This window comes from Asterias amurensis, chromosome 18 (assembly GCF_032118995.1).
Source record: "Asterias amurensis chromosome 18, ASM3211899v1".
Lineage (NCBI taxonomy): Eukaryota > Metazoa > Echinodermata > Asteroidea > Forcipulatida > Asteriidae > Asterias > Asterias amurensis.
Window position 1 is genome coordinate 8294594 of NC_092665.1, and position 21521 is coordinate 8316114.

General features: G+C 40.0%; 2 protein-coding genes across 2 annotated transcripts in view; one reads left to right on the top strand and one right to left on the bottom strand.

Annotated features, from left to right (window-relative positions):
- LOC139950579 (kazrin-like) overlaps positions 1 to 16481 on the bottom strand; it is a 65852-nt gene extending 49371 nt beyond the window's left edge. Inside the window, exon 1 of the mRNA XM_071949330.1 lies at positions 15684 to 16481. Coding sequence (XP_071805431.1) covers positions 15684 to 15747 — 64 coding nt within the window. The 5' untranslated portion in view covers positions 15748 to 16481. The remainder of the gene's footprint in view (positions 1 to 15683) is intronic.
- Positions 16482 to 18029: 1548 nt separating this feature from the next.
- Positions 18030 to 21521, top strand: part of LOC139950595 (uncharacterized) — a 55803-nt gene continuing 52311 nt past the window's right edge. Inside the window, exon 1 of the mRNA XM_071949350.1 lies at positions 18030 to 18187. The gene's annotated coding sequence lies outside the window, so the exon portion shown is untranslated. The remainder of the gene's footprint in view (positions 18188 to 21521) is intronic.

Below are 21521 nucleotides of genomic sequence, written 5' to 3' on the forward strand. Positions count from 1 at the left end.
TTTTACAAGTTAAGGATGTCCGACCTTCCCTTTGTTGTATTTTTGTCGTTTAGGGATAAATGCAGATAACAATTTTCCACATCAGGATTTTTTATATTATTTTATCATCGAACTGCGTAGTTGTAAGTACTTTATTTGGCTCTTGAAAGCAGAGAGGCATAGTGAGAACACTGGCAACCAGTAGTTGGAAGTGTCCTGTACAAAACCTTCCTGCTTGTGTCCTCTTTTACAATGTCAGACCTAGCAAGGAGCATCGCAGACAGTGCACACTTGAAAAGATGTTCAGTGAGGCGTTAGTCCGCCACTGTTTGGAAATGTTGAAAATGTAGAGATCAGGCTTGTTTGGATGAGTCAGCTAATTATAACAAACCACAACAGAGTCCAATGATTATTCCAACAATGCTGCAACGTGTTTATTCCCCATGACCGTGCTTTCATTCCATTAATGCTGCAATGCGTCTAGCTTTCGGTCCAACCATGGAGGTCGTCGGCGGTGTACAAACGTTTTTCTGTTTGGTCGGGTATTCGTTCCGAAAACGATTGACAGTCAATAACTTCACACAAACGTCATTCACCCAACCGCTATTGTGTGGTAAACTTTGAGGGGTTTTTATTGTAGAGAACAACAATCTCTGAAGTGTGCTTTAGGCTGAACGTATTTTAAAAGGATGGGGGTAATAATTTATTTTTGTATTTGCCTCTTTTTAGACCTTTGTGATTAATAAGTGCTTTGGGAACTTAACTGTCATCTTTGGTAGGACAAGAGTTTTATATTATTGTTACAATAAACGTTCAAATCGTATTATTATTTATTGCCTCTTTTTAGACGTTTGCTTTTAAAAAGTATTATGGGAACGTAGCATTATCTTACTAGGATATGATTTGTATTTGTTTGTAAGGCAAAATAAAATAATACAACACTAGCCACAAAAATTAGGGAAGAAACCACATTTTATTTTATTGAATTATTTTATTGCTTCAAAACTTCGGGTAGGAACGGTTGTTAAAATCATGTTTGCCCTTGCATGAAACTTGCCTGTAAAATCAACGATGTCCAAGTTCAGACTCGGAAAATCTCTCAAAATGACACAGAAAATTAGCCCAAAAACGCAACCGTTCCGAGGTCTGTAAATTTAATCACGCAACACAAAAGCAGATATCAAGCCTCTAGTCGTTGTTACTGTGCGTGTGCCAATAAATACAAGAAACATTGAACGCTAGAGGGCGTTTTGGAACAATGTAATAGCGTGAGGTTAAACGCCCTCTATTGGTAAAAGTTACGCGAACCAGCAATAAACGCATAGAGACAAGACTCGACGTGTCTGGGCATGCTTGGGATCCGCACAGTCACGTGGGAATTTTGGCGCATTTCCAGGCAGCGCAAATGCGAGGGCGTAGCGCAACCCGTCGGCGAACCTCGCTCAATACGGTGCCCACATATATGTCTCCAATATCTGTTGTGCAATCTCGAGATTGAGCAGCGCAATCCACAGTGTACATGTGCATAATTAATGTGCATGCAGCGACATCCCGGCCGGAGGATACACACGCTATGTCTGTCTGTCGTTGTACAATGTACCGACATCGGGTGGCGCCAGGTGTTCTTTTGTGTGCGGTTAAACGTGCGCCTTGTGCGGCGGTGTGCCTTGTCTGCTGACGTTTGGAATTTTTGTGGTCATTTTAGCGTCCTGCGCCTTGTCCGCCGAGCGTCTTATCCGCAGGAAAATACGGTACAAAATAAAAAGCAATGCTCAGAGGCCACATGTAGGACCATCCTAACTTCATATTTGAAAATTTGAATATTTGAAATAAGTTTTTAAATCGATTATTTATACATTTATAACACAGCCATGACCACTCCAGGATCCTGTAATCGATTTTAGTACATGTATGCTCCCGTCAGGGCCCTTTGCTAGTCAGTTCATGGTTCATGGAAATATTTTCGAACGTAAAAATACCACACAAGCTTTTAAGACCAGTTGTTGATGGGTTAGAACTAGAGCTGGTTAGGGCCAATTTGATTGAGAGTTAGATTTAAATTGTTAGCAGCATTTTTGACAGATTACGGAATACGGAAATTTAACTGCATTTATCCCACAACGGAAAAATATTTAACAGAGGGGAGGTTGGAAGGTTGGACATTCTAACATGTTCATTTTTAAAAGACAGAATACAGACATTATCCCACACTGCATTATCCCACAACGGCAAAAATATAACAAAAAAATTTCCCCAATACTCGAATGCCGCAAGATTGAATACGGACCTTCTTGTAATTTTAAACAAACAGTTTTAAACTGCATTTATACACTAACAGCAAACATATAACAAAGAGGGGAGGTCCGACATTAATTCTCAACTTGTATAAAAAATATTTACCAATACTGATGCCGTTATTATTTAAAGACGGAATATGGACATGCTTGAATAATAAAAGTTTTTAACTGCATTTATCCCGCAACGGCAAAAATTTACCAGAGGGGAAGTCAACTTAATAACAAATGTTCCATTAAAATCAAATGCTGGCATTATTAAAAGACGAAATATGGACATTCTTGTATAATTTTTAAATTGTAACTGCATTTATCCCACACAACGGCAAAAATATAACAAAGAGGGGAGGTTAACTTGTTAAACAAAATGTTGCCCAATACTCTTACTTATAAAAGATGGAGTAAGGACATTTTGTAATATATCCTACAAGGGCAAAAATATACCGGAGGGGAGGGAGGTAGGTCAACTTAATAACAAATGTTCCATTAAAGCCATTGGACCCTTTCGGTAAACAGTGTTGTCCAAGGCCCACACTTTATGTACCACAACTTCTACATCAAATAACAAACCTGTAAAAATTTAGGCTCAATCGGTCATCGGAGTCGGGAGAAAACAACGGAAAAACCCACCCTTGTTTTCGCGCGTTTCGCCGTGTCATGACATGTGTTTGAAATAAATCCGTAATTCTCGTTAACGAGAATTTATATTGTTTTGCTGTTTTCTCAAAAAGTAAAGCATTTCATGGAATAATATTTCAAGAGAAGTCTTTCACCATTGCCTTCTGTAAACCCTGTAAGTTATTTGTAAATCTTATTAAAAGACGGATACGGACATTCTTGTATTGTTTTTTTTTTTTAGTTTGTAACTGCATTTATCCCACAATGCAAAAATATACCAGAGGGGAGGTCAACTTGTTAAACAATTTTTTTAGTTTGATATACAGTGAAAATTACTAAGGATACCCCTGTAATATTTATTTTATTCAAAATTTTCCTTTCAAAACGTTTTCCCACATCGTGATGTTTATGGGCATCACCATGGCACTGATTTTGCTCTTTAAAAAATGGACTGTGGGCCATGGACATGATAACAGCCAGACCTCCAACCTATTTAAATAATTGCCATGGATTTATATAAAAACGTAATGCCCCCAAAGCCAGCCACTCCAGGCCTATATCAGCCAGGGACAAAATTCCCTTAGATGTGCCCCACTTGTAGTGCAACCGCAAAGATACAAAATTATTATACTATGTTGTAACTTGATACAAAGTATAACAATACTTCAACATTTTAGCTTTGTACGCCACCCTGCTCTCTGTCATGACTGAGACTCCTTATCATCAGCCTTATTGTTATGTGCTGGCTGCTCCGAAGTTCTGAGTTCCCAGTCAGGCAACTACAATTGGGTATTGACACTGAATCCAGATGTCAGATTTTACGCATGACTGTTACTCGCAAGGCATTGATTGTGTGGAGTTTTGGGGACAAAATGATAGCCCTCGACACCCCTCGAAACTCGCTCGATCCTCGCTCGCACTCGCATGCTTGATGCACACAAAACACGCGTGTGGTAAATGAGTTGCTTCGAGTGATTTGCGAGTACTCGTTCCTCGTATGGGTACCTCCTCGCAATCATCAATGTAGCCTTGTATTTTAAGGGTAGAATGCCTAGTTACCCGGAGTACGCACTCGCAATAAGCCAAAATTCGCCGCTTACCCGTGAAATACGCTTGCAGTAAGCACAGACTTCCCTGCTTCCGTAAGCGCCGATTCTGTGCTTACATTAAGCAGCCATGAATTGAAATTGGGCCCTGCACTGTTTGTTCTGCACTGGCTATACTGCATTATTAGAAGCACAAGCACAACAAAAACAATACAATTATAATTAGGACTCCTCCCATCTACCACGTCCTACTACAGTAGTAGTACATGTAGCTACTGGCTACTCCCTTCCCCCCCCAACCTAACCAGTCATGTAATTTAAGTATACTGTCATGTGTTTTCAGTAGGATAACAGGAAAATTGTTCACTAATCAAAAACTAAACGATTTTTTTTTAAATCATACTTTTTTACAATGACACTAACACTTCATCGTGTGTTGAAATCTTAAAAGTTTTGTTTTCCTGTAGCGAAAGATAATCCACTATTTACAGTGCCAATGCATGGGAGTCAAAGGGTCAAAGGGTTAGGATGGCCGGGGTGATAAGGAGAAATGAGCCTTATCTTATTCACGAAGTACCCCATATGGCCAGCGTCTCAAACAGCCTCTCCTATTCAAACTCCTATCTGCCTGGCTTCATGTGCCGATCCCTGTTTCCTGATGGCAGAGGTGTAAGGGCGAGGGTCTGGCGCCTTTAAACCAGATTGCTCCGGGCAGGTGGGGCTCGTCAGCCATGGGAGGCAGTCCACCTAAGAGAAGGAAAACTCTGATTTCAAACCCGGGTAGATATGGCTCGTCAGCAACTCATCTAAGAGAAGGCCACTCTACTTCAAACCAAAGGGGGAGCATCCTATCTGGATCCCCCTACCCAAGGAATACCAACTACCATCCAGGCATAGGTTGTTGCAGGATCTCTGTCCTTACTCTATGGTTGTTGCAATGGGTTAGTTCCCCGTCCAGCGTTAAAAAAAATCTATTACTACGAAACCTGACAAACGAGAAACAACTAAATGAAGTACCGAAAAGCCACCTCTGACTAGACCAGTCAGTGTGAAGGATGGCGGTGAAAGCCCTTCCAGGGAAGCCACCAACCAGACGAGAGGGAGGAAGATTACAAACAACCCAAAGGGAACAAGTGCAATAAACATCACAAAAGAGAAGCTCAGGATTGGAAACTGGAATGTCCAAGGATTAAACGCTCCAGGAAAGATCAATGTACTGACAGAAGAATGGAATCCGCACAGTCACGTGGGAATTTTGGCGCATTTCCAGGCAGCGCAAATGCGAGGGCGTAGCGCAACCCGTCGGCGAACCTCGCTCAATACGGTGCCCACATATATGTCTCCAATATCTGTTGTGCAATCTCGAGATTGAGCAGCGCAATCCACAGTGTACATGTGCATAATTAATGTGCATGCAGCGACATCCCGGCCGGAGGATACACACGCTATGTCTGTCTGTCGTTGTACAATGTACCGACATCGGGTGGCGCCAGGTGTTCTTTTGTGTGCGGTTAAACGTGCGCCTTGTGCGGCGGTGTGCCTTGTCTGCTGACGTTTGGAATTTTTGTGGTCATTTTAGCGTCCTGCGCCTTGTCCGCCGAGCGTCTTATCCGCAGGAAAATACGGTACAAAATAAAAAGCAATGCTCAGAGGCCACATGTAGGACCATCCTAACTTCATATTTGAAAATTTGAATATTTGAAATAAGTTTTTAAATCGATTATTTATACATTTATAACACAGCCATGACCACTCCAGGATCCTGTAATCGATTTTAGTACATGTATGCTCCCGTCAGGGCCCTTTGCTAGTCAGTTCATGGTTCATGGAAATATTTTCGAACGTAAAAATACCACACAAGCTTTTAAGACCAGTTGTTGATGGGTTAGAACTAGAGCTGGTTAGGGCCAATTTGATTGAGAGTTAGATTTAAATTGTTAGCAGCATTTTTGACAGATTACGGAATACGGAAATTTAACTGCATTTATCCCACAACGGAAAAATATTTAACAGAGGGGAGGTTGGAAGGTTGGACATTCTAACATGTTCATTTTTAAAAGACAGAATACAGACATTATCCCACACTGCATTATCCCACAACGGCAAAAATATAACAAAAAAATTTCCCCAATACTCGAATGCCGCAAGATTGAATACGGACCTTCTTGTAATTTTAAACAAACAGTTTTAAACTGCATTTATACACTAACAGCAAACATATAACAAAGAGGGGAGGTCCGACATTAATTCTCAACTTGTATAAAAAATATTTACCAATACTGATGCCGTTATTATTTAAAGACGGAATATGGACATGCTTGAATAATAAAAGTTTTTAACTGCATTTATCCCGCAACGGCAAAAATTTACCAGAGGGGAAGTCAACTTAATAACAAATGTTCCATTAAAATCAAATGCTGGCATTATTAAAAGACGAAATATGGACATTCTTGTATAATTTTTAAATTGTAACTGCATTTATCCCACACAACGGCAAAAATATAACAAAGAGGGGAGGTTAACTTGTTAAACAAAATGTTGCCCAATACTCTTACTTATAAAAGATGGAGTAAGGACATTTTGTAATATATCCTACAAGGGCAAAAATATACCGGAGGGGAGGGAGGTAGGTCAACTTAATAACAAATGTTCCATTAAAGCCATTGGACCCTTTCGGTAAACAGTGTTGTCCAAGGCCCACACTTTATGTACCACAACTTCTACATCAAATAACAAACCTGTAAAAATTTAGGCTCAATCGGTCATCGGAGTCGGGAGAAAACAACGGAAAAACCCACCCTTGTTTTCGCGCGTTTCGCCGTGTCATGACATGTGTTTGAAATAAATCCGTAATTCTCGTTAACGAGAATTTATATTGTTTTGCTGTTTTCTCAAAAAGTAAAGCATTTCATGGAATAATATTTCAAGAGAAGTCTTTCACCATTGCCTTCTGTAAACCCTGTAAGTTATTTGTAAATCTTATTAAAAGACGGATACGGACATTCTTGTATTGTTTTTTTTTTTTAGTTTGTAACTGCATTTATCCCACAATGCAAAAATATACCAGAGGGGAGGTCAACTTGTTAAACAATTTTTTTAGTTTGATATACAGTGAAAATTACTAAGGATACCCCTGTAATATTTATTTTATTCAAAATTTTCCTTTCAAAACGTTTTCCCACATCGTGATGTTTATGGGCATCACCATGGCACTGATTTTGCTCTTTAAAAAATGGACTGTGGGCCATGGACATGATAACAGCCAGACCTCCAACCTATTTAAATAATTGCCATGGATTTATATAAAAACGTAATGCCCCCAAAGCCAGCCACTCCAGGCCTATATCAGCCAGGGACAAAATTCCCTTAGATGTGCCCACTTGTAGTGCAACCGCAAAGATACAAAATTATTATACTATGTTGTAACTTGATACAAAGTATAACAATACTTCAACATTTTAGCTTTGTACGCCACCCTGCTCTCTGTCATGACTGAGACTCCTTATCATCAGCCTTATTGTTATGTGCTGGCTGCTCCGAAGTTCTGAGTTCCCAGTCAGGCAACTACAATTGGGTATTGACACTGAATCCAGATGTCAGATTTTACGCATGACTGTTACTCGCAAGGCATTGATTGTGTGGAGTTTTGGGGACAAAATGATAGCCCTCGACACCCCTCGAAACTCGCTCGATCCTCGCTCGCACTCGCATGCTTGATGCACACAAAACACGCGTGTGGTAAATGAGTTGCTTCGAGTGATTTGCGAGTACTCGTTCCTCGTATGGGTACCTCCTCGCAATCATCAATGTAGCCTTGTATTTTAAGGGTAGAATGCCTAGTTACCCGGAGTACGCACTCGCAATAAGCCAAAATTCGCCGCTTACCCGTGAAATACGCTTGCAGTAAGCACAGACTTCCCTGCTTCCGTAAGCGCCGATTCTGTGCTTACATTAAGCAGCCATGAATTGAAATTGGGCCCTGCACTGTTTGTTCTGCACTGGCTATACTGCATTATTAGAAGCACAAGCACAACAAAAACAATACAATTATAATTAGGACTCCTCCCATCTACCACGTCCTACTACAGTAGTAGTACATGTAGCTACTGGCTACTCCCTTCCCCCCCCCAACCTAACCAGTCATGTAATTTAAGTATACTGTCATGTGTTTTCAGTAGGATAACAGGAAAATTGTTCACTAATCAAAAACTAAACGATTTTTTTTTAAATCATACTTTTTTACAATGACACTAACACTTCATCGTGTGTTGAAATCTTAAAAGTTTTGTTTTCCTGTAGCGAAAGATAATCCACTATTTACAGTGCCAATGCATGGGAGTCAAAGGGTCAAAGGGTTAGGATGGCCGGGGTGATAAGGAGAAATGAGCCTTATCTTATTCACGAAGTACCCCATATGGCCAGCGTCTCAAACAGCCTCTCCTATTCAAACTCCTATCTGCCTGGCTTCATGTGCCGATCCCTGTTTCCTGATGGCAGAGGTGTAAGGGCGAGGGTCTGGCGCCTTTAAACCAGATTGCTCCGGGCAGGTGGGGCTCGTCAGCCATGGGAGGCAGTCCACCTAAGAGAAGGAAAACTCTGATTTCAAACCCGGGTAGATATGGCTCGTCAGCAACTCATCTAAGAGAAGGCCACTCTACTTCAAACCAAAGGGGGAGCATCCTATCTGGATCCCCCTACCCAAGGAATACCAACTACCATCCAGGCATAGGTTGTTGCAGGATCTCTGTCCTTACTCTATGGTTGTTGCAATGGGTTAGTTCCCCGTCCAGCGTTAAAAAAAATCTATTACTACGAAACCTGACAAACGAGAAACAACTAAATGAAGTACCGAAAAGCCACCTCTGACTAGACCAGTCAGTGTGAAGGATGGCGGTGAAAGCCCTTCCAGGGAAGCCACCAACCAGACGAGAGGGAGGAAGATTACAAACAACCCAAAGGGAACAAGTGCAATAAACATCACAAAAGAGAAGCTCAGGATTGGAAACTGGAATGTCCAAGGATTAAACGCTCCAGGAAAGATCAATGTACTGACAGAAGAATGGAATGCAATTCTTACAATCTTGACATTGTAGCTCTGACAGAACTTCACTGGCTTGGACAAGGCAGTTCTAGATTTGGTAAATGGGAGATAATACACTCTGGAACTGATAGCAACAAAAGGGAACGAACTGTTGGTCTCATGGTATCTCAATTGCTGCAAAATCCCTGCTGTCGTACGAATGCATCTCCGATTGACTAATGGTGGCAAGATTCAATTGCAAACACGCTAAACTAACCCTGGTATTTTGTTACGCTCCTACAAACAGCGAAACTCGCTCAGATGCCCAAGCCAACAAAGATACCATTTGGGCAGTTCCACGGGGTCGGATGTACATTTCGGACACTTTAACAGAGTGTATTATTACAGTGGTATAAATAAAAGGAATTTTTATTACGGATAGAGGTGTAAGGCAGTCACTAAAGTTATTTTATCAAAAATTTATTCATCCACATCTTTGGATATAATAGATGCCATCCGCCCAAAACACCATGGTGTCGGACGTACTCAGAGAAACGCCTTTTTATGAAAACCAATATTTGTAGTTCAAACTCTGTGATGTGTTTGAACTTTAGTGCAACTTTTTCTAATTTATGGATTCATCGGACCTCTGTTAATACCCTTCAAGATAAGATATTTGTTTTTTAAATTTGAATTATAAGAAACGGCATTTAATATATTGGTGTCGGGCGTACATTTCACAGTGTCAGACTTACTTGTCCGAAATTGCATTCAAAAATAGGTAACAATCAGCTCAATTTTTCAATTTTGTTATAAAATAATGATGTAATCTGTCAATTTGGTGCTGTAAGATCAGATTAAATCATTATTTGTTGAAAAAAGATGGTTAAATTGTCAAATTATACCACGTTTTGAGATCAATAGAAACATTGTACAGGTGTGCAACTGCAACTTGTATACATGATTGTCTTGATTGATGTATGTATGCATCCTTTGCATTGCTGTGGCAACCATAAATGGGCAAAATACCCCAGTTTCAAAATGTTGCCTAACAATGAAAGAGATGAGGCTGCTAAACAACATTTGGTCCAAATATATTGTAGATTGGACTTCAAAAAAATAGATGAAAGTTGTTGGTGGGTAACTGTTGCCAAGGTCAAAGGTCACCAAGAATTTTTGTGTTCATTTGTTTTGATATTTTCTCTCAAGAACCAACCTTGGAACATTGTCAACAGTTTACTAAATGAATAAGAGCTTTATCCTTGCTTGGGGTAACCACATCCTGTATTTAACAAATATAGATAGTGCAAAATCAAGCTTTTCTGATATTAATTATACACGTAAGTACCAGTGGGTTTTGGAAATGGAAATAAACATTTTCTGCAGATTAAAACTAATGTTTTTAGCAGCCAGTAGAAAAAAAGGGGAATGAGATACACTTGTTTTGAGGCAAGATTGGAGTAATTTGGGTGAGAGTTGCCCTAGGTACCAATTTATAGCGTTGTAGGATATGATAAAGGCGTTCAAAAAGGCGTTCTCATATTTATTTCGGAGGTGTCTGACATACTGGTGTCAGATGTACGAACAAATTGCACGTCCGACACCAGGATTTTGTACAATTAAGAAGATTTTTTTAAAGAAATAATTCCATGTTTAGATAGAGGGCATCAATTGTGCTTTGTAATGTAAATTTGAAAATTTTCTGCCCATGGTTGATATATAGGGAGATTAAAATATTGACTATTTTGGTGTCGGACGTACGGAAAAGTAAGTCTCCTAAAATATTGAATATCAAAAGTTTTGTAAGAAAAATTCAATTTTTGTTCCATCATTGTGTTGTTACTATAGCAAACTTCAAACAGGTATACAAAACCAAAACAAACACTATTTAATCGGGGTAAAAACTTGGATTAATTTGGCAAAACATTATTTTATAGCCAATTTCACTATTTTTAAAGTATTTTTTTTAGTTAAAAAAAATAGCACTTGAGCCGCTGAATATTTTTAGTAACAAATTATATTTTATTAAAACTCATACAATTAGCTACAAATTGATGTCTCATTTGTCACATTTGTGCCATTTTGAAATTTTGGCACTGAGTTTTACATTTTCAGTGAACTACCCATTTACAACCAGTTGGATGACATTACATAAGAGTATTCCCAAGCATGACATTCTAATCATTAAAGGAGATATGAATGCTCAGCTTGGAAGTGACACAGACACATGGAAACCTGCTCTTGGAAGTCATGCAGAAGGTAACCTTAATGACAATGACATCAGACTTCTTTCTTTTTGCCTAGCCCACAACCTAGTCATTGGCTCTTCGATGTTCCCACACAAGAAGATCCACAAGCTCACTTGGAACTCTCTAGATGGGAAAACACTCAACCAAATTGACCATACTGTAACTAACCGCAGATGGCGAAACTCCCTAAAGGATGTGAGAGTATATCGAGGAGCAGACATTGAAAGTGGTCATAACCTTGCAATTACAACCATCCGTCTCTCACTGGCAGCATCCAAGCAGCAAAAGAAACAGATGAAATATGACTTTGCAAAGCTACTAGACAGGGATATACTACAGTGTTTTGATGCTACAGTGGGTGGCAAATTCCATGCTCTAGTCGAACTGGAAGAAGAAGATGACATCGACAAAGAATGGAATCATTTCAGTAGTTCCATCAATGAGGCTGCGATGAAAGAATTGGGTTATCGGAAGCGGAAGCAAGAAGACTGGATCTCAACACAACCACGAGATCTGATTGCACAGAGGAAAGAAGCCAAACCTTCCCTTGACGCGAAATACAAGAATCTCAACAGGGAAACTAGAGCTAGGCTGCGACATGATAAGAAAGCTTGGTACGCTAGTATTGCAGATGACACCCAACAAGCCTCTGCTAATAATAATAACAACATCAGAGAGGTTACCAAAAGAAAAACATCTTGATTGATAAATCCAGCAGGAGAGTAACACAGATCAGAGACTCTAAAGGCAAAATCATAAAGGATGAGGCAACTCGGCTGCAGAGGTGGGCTGAATACTTTGAGGACCTACTTAATGCAGACCAACCTGAAGAACTCCTTGACTTCTCCCAGCTTAATTCATTTGGTGAACTAGAAATCAACATGGAACCACCAACCATGGCAGAGCTGAATAAAGCTGTCAGTCTACTGAAGAGAAACAAAGCTCCAGGGATCGATAACATTCCTCCTGAGCTACTTAAAGGATTTGGGTACTTTTTCAAAATGTCCATACATGTAGATTTACATTAAACTTACAGGGTTTGAAGATAATGACAGTGGAAAGCTTCCCTTCAAATCTTACTTACTGAGGTGCTTAAGTTTTTAAGAAATGAGTAAAACAATGTCATGAAAATACGTTTGTAAATGATTAAAATAATTTTCGTCTCATGAGATGAAAATTATTTTTATGACATTGTTTTACTCTTTTCCCCAAAACTACAGCACCTCAGCATGTAGTATTTTCAGGGAAGCTTTCTACTATCATCTTCAAACTGTGTAAGTTTAGTGTACATCTGTGGACATTGTGTTTTTTGTCCTACAAAAGTTACATAGACCCTTTAAGGATGGAGGCGACAACATCAGAGAATGGCTGTCACGAATTTGCAGACTCATTTAGCTAAAAGAAATAACTCCTAGCGAATGGGGAAAGGGCATCATTTTACCCCTACCAAAGAAAGGGGACCTCTCATAATACAACAACAACAGAGGGATCACTTTACTTGATATAGCAGGGAAAGTGTTTTTTAACATCATGCTCTTGAGAATCAAGGATGACATAGACAACAGGTTGAGAGAAAACCAAGCAGGCTTTAGAAAAGGCCATTCCTGCCAAGATCAAATTTTCACCTTAAACCAAATTGTTGAAAAGTGTTTGGAACAACAGCTACCATGTCTTGTCAATTTTATCGACTTCAAGACGGCCTTTGACTCAGTTCAGACCTTCACTCTGGGAAGTTCTCAAGATCTATGGCATCCCTAGTAAGATGATCAATATTATCAAGAATTTCTATGAAGACACAAAATGTGCAGTGAAGTCGGAGGGATCCATCTCCACCTGGTTTAAGATTGTCACAGGCGTGAGACAAGGCGATATCTGGTCCCCCTTTTTATTTGGTCTGGTGATTGATTTCATCATGAGACATGCTGTAGACGATAACAACAGATGTATTGTCCTTATACCCAGGCGAAGCTCAAGATATCCTGAGGTGAGGCTTTCTGATTTAGACTATGCCGACGACATAGCTTTGTTCCGTCCCAACTTGATAATCGTTCCAACTATAGTTGGACTGGTCCCAACTGGAGTGTTAAAGTTGGGGCGTCCCAACTGTAGTTGGGATTTCACATAGAGCTCAACAGTACCATGAGTGGATTACTATTCCATTTTATGGAATGGGCGCAATATAAATGAACAAATTATTATTATTATTTATTATTATTACTGTACTGTCGGGACCAGACTGTGTAGACTTGATTTCAAGTCTGAGACTGCGATAATTTCTCTGCTCTGCATCAGCCACACAGAATTGACTGCCGTCCCAAAATGTACCAATGGGTTGACTGTCCCAACTCAGTGTGGCGGGATAGGCCCGGGTTGATAATATTTTAGCTGAGTGGTAGGGATGGAAAATTACTGTCCCAACTGTAGTGGGGATAGACCAAATTTATTTGTTAATATTTTTTTTGGTAGGAATGGTCTCAACTATAGTTGGGACAGTCATCGGTACAGTTAGGACAGTCATTACTCTAGTTGGGACCCCCCATTCCCAACTGTAGAAATAACTTGACTTCGCTTGTTCATTGTCTTGGCCCCTATGCATGTTTATTTGTTTGATGCCCACAAGTTCATCTCTTTTTGTACAAGTAGGCTCAAACGCGTAACACTGTAATTATATTAAGAATTTATTGAGAATAATTAATTTACCCACTCAAACCCTTCTACTACACACCGCCACGCTCCAGACACAAAAGTACCGTCCCTTAAACTACACTGCTAAACAATTACCGACTTGATTTCAAGACTAGCTCACACCATGAGGCAGTCTACCACACCATGCCTACACTGTTTAATTTGTGCACACACAACCTGGGCCCAATTTTATGGCTCTGCTTACCGCCAAATTCTGCACTTACGATCGCGATTCCCCGCTTACGTGCAAGCGCCGAATTTCTGCGCTAGCCTTGTGTAAGCGTAGAATGCCTAGTAACGTGAAGAACGCATGCGCAGAAGCCCAAATTCGCTGCTAACCCGTGAAATACGCTTGCCGTAAGCACAGAATTCCCTGCTTTCGTAAGCGCCGATGGGCCCAATTTTATGGCTCTGCTTATCGCCGAATTCTGCGCTTACGATCACGATTCCCTGCTTATGTACAAGCGCCGAATTTCTGTGCTAGCCTTTTAAGCGTAGAATGCCTAATGAAGTACGCACGAGTACACACGCGCAGAAGCCAAAATTCGCCGCTAGCCTGTGAAACACGCTTGCTGTAAGCACATAATTCTCTGCTTCCGTAAGCGCTGATTCTGTGCTTACGGTAAGCAGAGCCATGAAATTGGGCCAGCACACAACAGCAAAAAAACAACCCTGGTATCCTGCAATGCGCTGGTACCCTGCATTACTGTTCCAACTATAGTTGGGACGTCCCAACTATAGTTGGGACGATTATCAAGTTGGGGCGGAACAGCTTTATTCGAGGAATCTGCTACCAAGATGGCTGAAACACCAGAAGCTATAAAGATCACCTGCAGGAAAACTCGGGCTACACATGAGTTTCAAGAAAACAGAACTCATGACAATTGGAAAGTCAACTGCTTCCGCATCCACTCCCTCATCCACTCCCATTGTCCCACTGGTGGAATATTTCAAGTACCTTTCAAGTTTCAGGAGTAAGAAACCAATCTGTTATATTTTCTCTCTAATTTAGAGATATTATTCATGACGTTTATCAGAATTTATTACTGTTTTTTTTTTCATTTCCACTTAAAATGTTTTAATTTTTCCCCATATTGGCACACCATAGAATCCTAGCAACCACATCACGTGATCTATCTAGTGACTATAAAGGAGAATAAAACTCAATCTACTAGCAGATGATAATTTTGTTTAATTTAGAGGTTGGATGATGTTTCTTAGACTCATTTAATTGTTGGCATAATAACGCACTAGTTAGTGATTTATACCAAAAGTTCATCATTTTATAAATGTTTGAGCATAACCTACGACAAGAAGCTTTATTCTCAGCATGATTAAGCCTGGTGAAAATACAGACTGTGAGTAAACTGCAGAGCATCTGTCACTGGTGGAGCTTGCACAGTCTTGTGGTAAACGGGAATCAAAGTTTGGGTTCGCAAACATATTCAGAGGGTTGATTAGTTGCGGTATAACGTAACCCTCGTCCTGGCGGCCGTTGGGAGGAGGGTTACATTATCGCAACTATGGCTACGATAAACATATGACGGTACGATATGTTATTGTTATTGTTTCCTCCTTTTGGGGAAAAGTTTCCATATGGCACCACCACTTTTTAATTCTATGTGAATATAGTATTTACCTCAAAAAGCTCAACACACAAGAGAAGAAAAAAAGAGAAAGAGATCCCTTTTTTTAATTTTTTGTAAAAATGAGTGAAAAAATGGTGGCGCCATACGGAAAGTTAGAATGTTATCCCCCAACTTATTGTTATAATAGTTAATACGATAATTACCTGTACTAAGTGAGTCTTTCATCAGCCCAAGGTCCGCTGTGGTCGTTTTGAATACGTCCGCCATACTATTACTAGTAATTGTCAATGTCAAAAGTGACACCACCGACCTGACCCAACCAAGCACACAGGCAGCATAAAGACAAAGTCTAACTCCAACTATAACTTTTCATGGAGTTACAGGTTACATACGTAGGTCGTAGTCATAATAATATTGTTCAATACATTGTATTATGCTTCATATTAAATCAACGACAGCAAGAATGGTGTAATTTCACAACCTACACAACAAAAGTGTTTGTGTGGAATTTGTGTTTGGGATCAGTGCAAACTCGACCCATGTATTTCAGCAAAACATTGGATGGGCCGCCGGCCGGGTAAACTTTTTGGACGAGTTGACTAGTAATAATAAGACCAGCAGGGGTACGAGTTGACTTGGGTGCGAAAGGAGCTCTCTCTCTCTCTCTAGACTTGAATTCAAGTCTGAGACTGCGATTATTTCTCATCATCATTCATCTACCACGCAGATTTTCTATCACAGGCTTAGACCACGGGATGTATGAAAAGGGGCCTTTGGTTTCCCCGTGGACGGTCCACATCTCCGCACCGCATGAAATTTGACGCACATGGGTTTTTGAAGATACTTAATCCAAATAATGGTTGTTACTAAGCTCTGAAACTGCACAGTTGGTCAAAAACAGTATTTCTTTTATAACATCGGTATTCATCGTTCACGGCAGTGCAGGAACTTTCTCCAACCGGTTAATAATGTGAACAATATCAATTTCCCTCTTTCCTTCATGTCAAACAACTGCAGCGAGAATGAACGATAACGATAACGACGCAAAGAGAACGCATTCCATTGGTTGAATGAGCGTGCGTATTCTGCGTGGAGCATTTCGACCAATCGAGGGCGTGCATTTTTATCGTTCTCGTTATCGTTCTCGTTATAGACTGTGCAAGTCTCGCGCGAATTTGAACTTCCGGGACCATTGTGGTCCCAACCTTATGGAGTTTTACGTTGGGGAGATTTGGTTTTGTCCATTACTTTAGTTTAATGTAGTTTATGACCATAAAAATGACATATGTTGTTAAAAATGTAATACTAATTAACATCATATATAAAAGTAAAAATAAAGTCAACATAATAACGAAGAAAAACCGATATTTAAACTTGACCTCGGGTCAGGTTACTTGGTAAAAATTAAGAATTTGTGCCCATCTCCGATCACGAAACTTACGCAGACGCTTGTTTCGGTCGCGCGGGATGAAAAGCCTTTTCATTGGTCGTTTAGGCGTCGGCTTCCTCTTTAAACTGCGTCACGCGTTTATCTAACGGCCTTGTATAAACCAGCTTTCAGTAGTTTCACATTCGGGCGAAGATTTACAAAAGGGGTTTCAAAAAATTTAAGATCAAACAAACATCCGTGTCCCAAAGTTTTACTTTTGTCTATACATAGACTTTAACCGATAATTGTGTATTTGGTTAAAACTGTGCAAGTCTCGCGCAGATTTGAACTTCCGGGACCATTGTGGTCCCAACCTTATGGAGTTTTACGTTTGGGAGATTTTGTTTCGTCCATTACTTTAGTCTAGTGTAGTTTATGACCATAAAAATGACATATGTTGTTAAAAATGTAATACTAATTAACAACATATATAAAAGTAAAAATAAAGTCAACATAATAACGAAGAAAAACCGATATTTAAACTTGACCTCAGGTCAGTCTAGTTGTACAAAATTAAGAATTTGTGCCCATCTCCGATCAAGAAACTTACGCAGACGCTTGTTTTGGCCGCGCGGGGTGGAAAGCCTTTTCATTGGTCGCTTGGGCGTCGGCTTCCTCTTTAAAATGCGTCACGCGTTTATCTAACGCCCTTGCGACCATCGTGCGTCCGCGTATAAACCAGCTTTTAGTAGTTTCACATTCGGGCATAGATTTACAAAAGGGGTTTCAAAACATTTAAAATCAAACAAACATCCTTGTCCCAGAGTTTTACTTGTGTCCATACATAGACTTAACCGATAATTGTGTATTTGTTTAAAAAGCTAAAACTTATTTAAACAAGCTCTAATGGGTATTTTTGTTGTTCAGATTCGGCATTAAGAATAAATTAAAGCAAAGATTTGATTCACAAAAAAATAAAGTTCTTCAGTTGTCGTGTTTTCTCGCTCCGGTGCGCGCGAGACTTGCACAGTCTATAGTGATCGTAGTTAGGCCAGCCAATGACGGAGGGTTAAATCTGCAAGAGGGCGCTATTTCAGGCAATTACAGACTTGGAACCAAGTCTAGGCTCTCTCTGGCCAGCCGGTCAATACGCGTACACACACACTCACAAACACAGCGCTTGATTGGAGGAGAGAAAACGATTAACTAGTGTTCTCTCGTTTTCCAAGCTTCCTTCTTGCCAAAAAAGAACTTCCGGTACGTACCAACACCACACACGGCCGTATATAGCGACAGATCTTCAACAGCAATGTTCCTACTGTAATGAAATGGGATAAGGTTAGCATTTTCGTTAAAATTTACATTATATATTAGCATCTGAATTAGGATTTAAAAAAGGCTTTGCCTTTCGAAAATCTGCATCGAAACTCACACTTTGACTTTCTAAAGGAATTGGGTGATGCTAAATTGTGTAGGGCCTATCTATGAATTTAATATTTTATTGGCAAAAAGTTATATTTTGTTTACAAACGTACGTAGGAACCTGAACCAGAACTATATAATTTATACTAGAATAGGTACTCTTATAATAACCTAAAATGGTTACACACCTATATTCCGACACCCCTATGTTCCGACGGAGACCCCTATCGATCGGCTATGTCGGTATGTTCCAACAACTCAGCCTATATTCCGCCACCCCTATATGTTCCGACACCCCTATATTCCGACACCCCTATGTTCCGACACCCCTGTTCCGACACCCCTGTTCCGACAAAGTTATTTTCGCACATTATTACTAGTATTGGTAATACTATGTTGATCAATATCAAACCCCTATATTCCGACACCCCTATGTTCCGACAAAGTTATTTTCGCACATTATTACTATGTTGATCAATAACAAAAACACAACTTGTGTATCCTCTGATACCCCAAATCTGCGCGTTACAAATATTCCCGCAGGTACCTTTCCCGCCGCGTAACTTTTTGTTTACAACACGCAATACGCCATAATTACGTTCAGTTTGGGTCAAAAATTCAAAATAGATTCAGAATAATCATTCCAACTCGGTGTTAAATAAAATGGACAGAGACCAACAATGAGCAGTTCGTAGTCGGGTGTGCATAAAGTATCCCTCACTGTCCAGTTATTGCACCATTTATTGTTGATGTACAGTACAGACACAACCCACCCCCAGAAGGGGGAATTTTCCAGAAGCTTTAGTTCTATCTCCTCTCACAATTGAAAAATTATCCAAGTTTATTGCACTATCTGTTACATGTATGCCACTGTGAAGCCATGTTTCAGTGAATGTCATAAGGCATGATTCTCTGTACTCGTGTAGAAATCTGATATTAGCATGCCACTCATCCATTTTATTTTGTAGTGACCAAACATTCCCCATAACAATTGTAGGCAGTGGTGGCCTGAATCCTCGCTTCCGAACACGTTGACGAATGTAGCCTTGCACAAGGCAGTCGAATTAGTCACTCCGAAAAAAGACCGCCGCTGTAGAAAAACCCACCCATATTCACTGTGCGTAACATCGCACGACACGATGCCCCCGTACACTATCCGCATGCGTCGGCCGTCAGGCCGACAGCCTTGTAGGGTCTGTGTTGAAGCCACTGACCTCATAACTATAATAAGCGAAGAGTTCCCACGGTCAGCTCATTACCATAATGCCCGCGAAAGACGAGACATGTTTATATCACACACCACCATGGACGCTCAGTGAAAGGTCGTGATAAGGGAAGTGCGTGATTGGACGTCAAAATGAATAATTCATTTGCCTCACATCCTGTGTTGTCTGATAGGTCTAACGAAAGATATACCATATTCATGAGCTGCATACTACCATATCCGAGAGCCCCCCCCCCCCCCATTTTTTTCCACTTGTGGAAATTTGTTCATGAAACACTATAAACCCGGAAGTTACAGACCCGACAAGGCTGTCGGCCTGACGGCCTCCGCATGCGGTTAATGGTACGAGTGTGGATGACTTGTGTGCACAGTAGTCAGACGATGTGACAGTGTGTATACGGGTGGGTCATGCGGTGTGATCGCACGCACCACGCACAGGGTATAACGAGTGGGTTTACAGCAGCGTCTTTTCGGAGCGAAAAATGCGACTGCCTTAAGCAAGGCTATGACGAATGCCACTCTTCCTGCCCCTTTTCCTTGGTCGAATATCTCAAGGAAATGCCTTATATAGTCTGCTGGTTTGGGGTACACCCTTTCACGTATTCTCAGTAACTGCTCACGTGTATAACTTACTCGGGTAGACCGTAGCAGGTGATCGTGGTTGCCGTAATGGGTATTCACCATGACGAAAAACCGTGAAATAATTCCAATTATCAATAAAAACAGGAACGAAGATGAACTTGACATTAGCGGTGACATAGGCCTATTGAAGACAAAAACAGCAACCAAGACGAGCAGAAAAAGTGAAAAAATAGGTGCAAAGTAAAAATATTACGGAGCACAAAATAGCCAGTGGTGGTCGCCGTTGAACAGCGCCCTCTTCAGCTGAACAGCACCCTTCTCAGCCTCTTCTTAGTGGTTTAATCCCAACGAGGCCTGGTTCTTGATAATTTTACCGAGACAAAGTCGAGGTAAATTATCAACAGTCTACCCGCAGAACCCTGGATTTAATAAGTCTCCTTTGTGATTTATCTGCGCGAGTAGGTGTGATTTTTCATGCGTGACCTCAGTTTGAATACTATTTAGTCAAAGGGGCAATTCCACGCAAGTGCGACACGAGGGTCAAAATTTCAAAATGCTTTTTTTCTCATACATCTTTTGCAAAATTGATAGAGTATATTTTGGAGTTTCTAGAAATGAAAAAAAAAAATGATCCAGACCAAATATTTTGAAAGTTACAGCACTCTGAAGTTGATTCTACGTTAAATGGCACCAATCATAGGTAAGAACTCAAAATTTATTTATTTTTGTAGTTTTCTCTAATCCAAAGGCACTCAATTTATTTTGTTTGGTAAAAATAACAACTCTCAGTGTCTATCTTTAGGAAAAAAACTTAAATTAATATGAAACTAATGTTAGATACTGTGCCGTCAAATGAACGCTTTTGTTAGGCTTAGTGTAATGTCAGTCACAAAAAATGAAGATTTTTGTCATAAAAGTATACATGGTAGCAATTAATATCTGCCCTTCATTATTTTTTTACTAGGTGGTCAGGGTAAAGCAACAATGTTATCAAACAGGTAAATAATTGTTGTTTAATTTTTTTTATTAATTAAACAAAAGTGTAATGTCAGTCACGTTTAATGTCAGTCACGACAATGTAATGTCAGTCACGTTATTACACAAGCTATTAAAAAAAAATTTGAACATTGGATGGATTAATAACTTGTTTTGTACTCACAATGCAACTAAAATGAAGCTATATAATCCTGAAACAATGCTATTGGATCTGTTTATTTGTATTTTTAGTCCAATTCATCAATTTTTTACAGGTAGGTGAATAACGAATTTGTAAGGTGAACTGTACTCCAATCCATAAGGCGCATTATTCATTGTGAATATTTGTCATTGATCAAAGTAAAATAAAACAACTGTTTTCTTTTTAAATAGGGTCAACATTATTACAAGAGTCTCACACTACACAAGTTTTACAAGAAAGTAAAGAGTATACTTAAAGACAGCAGC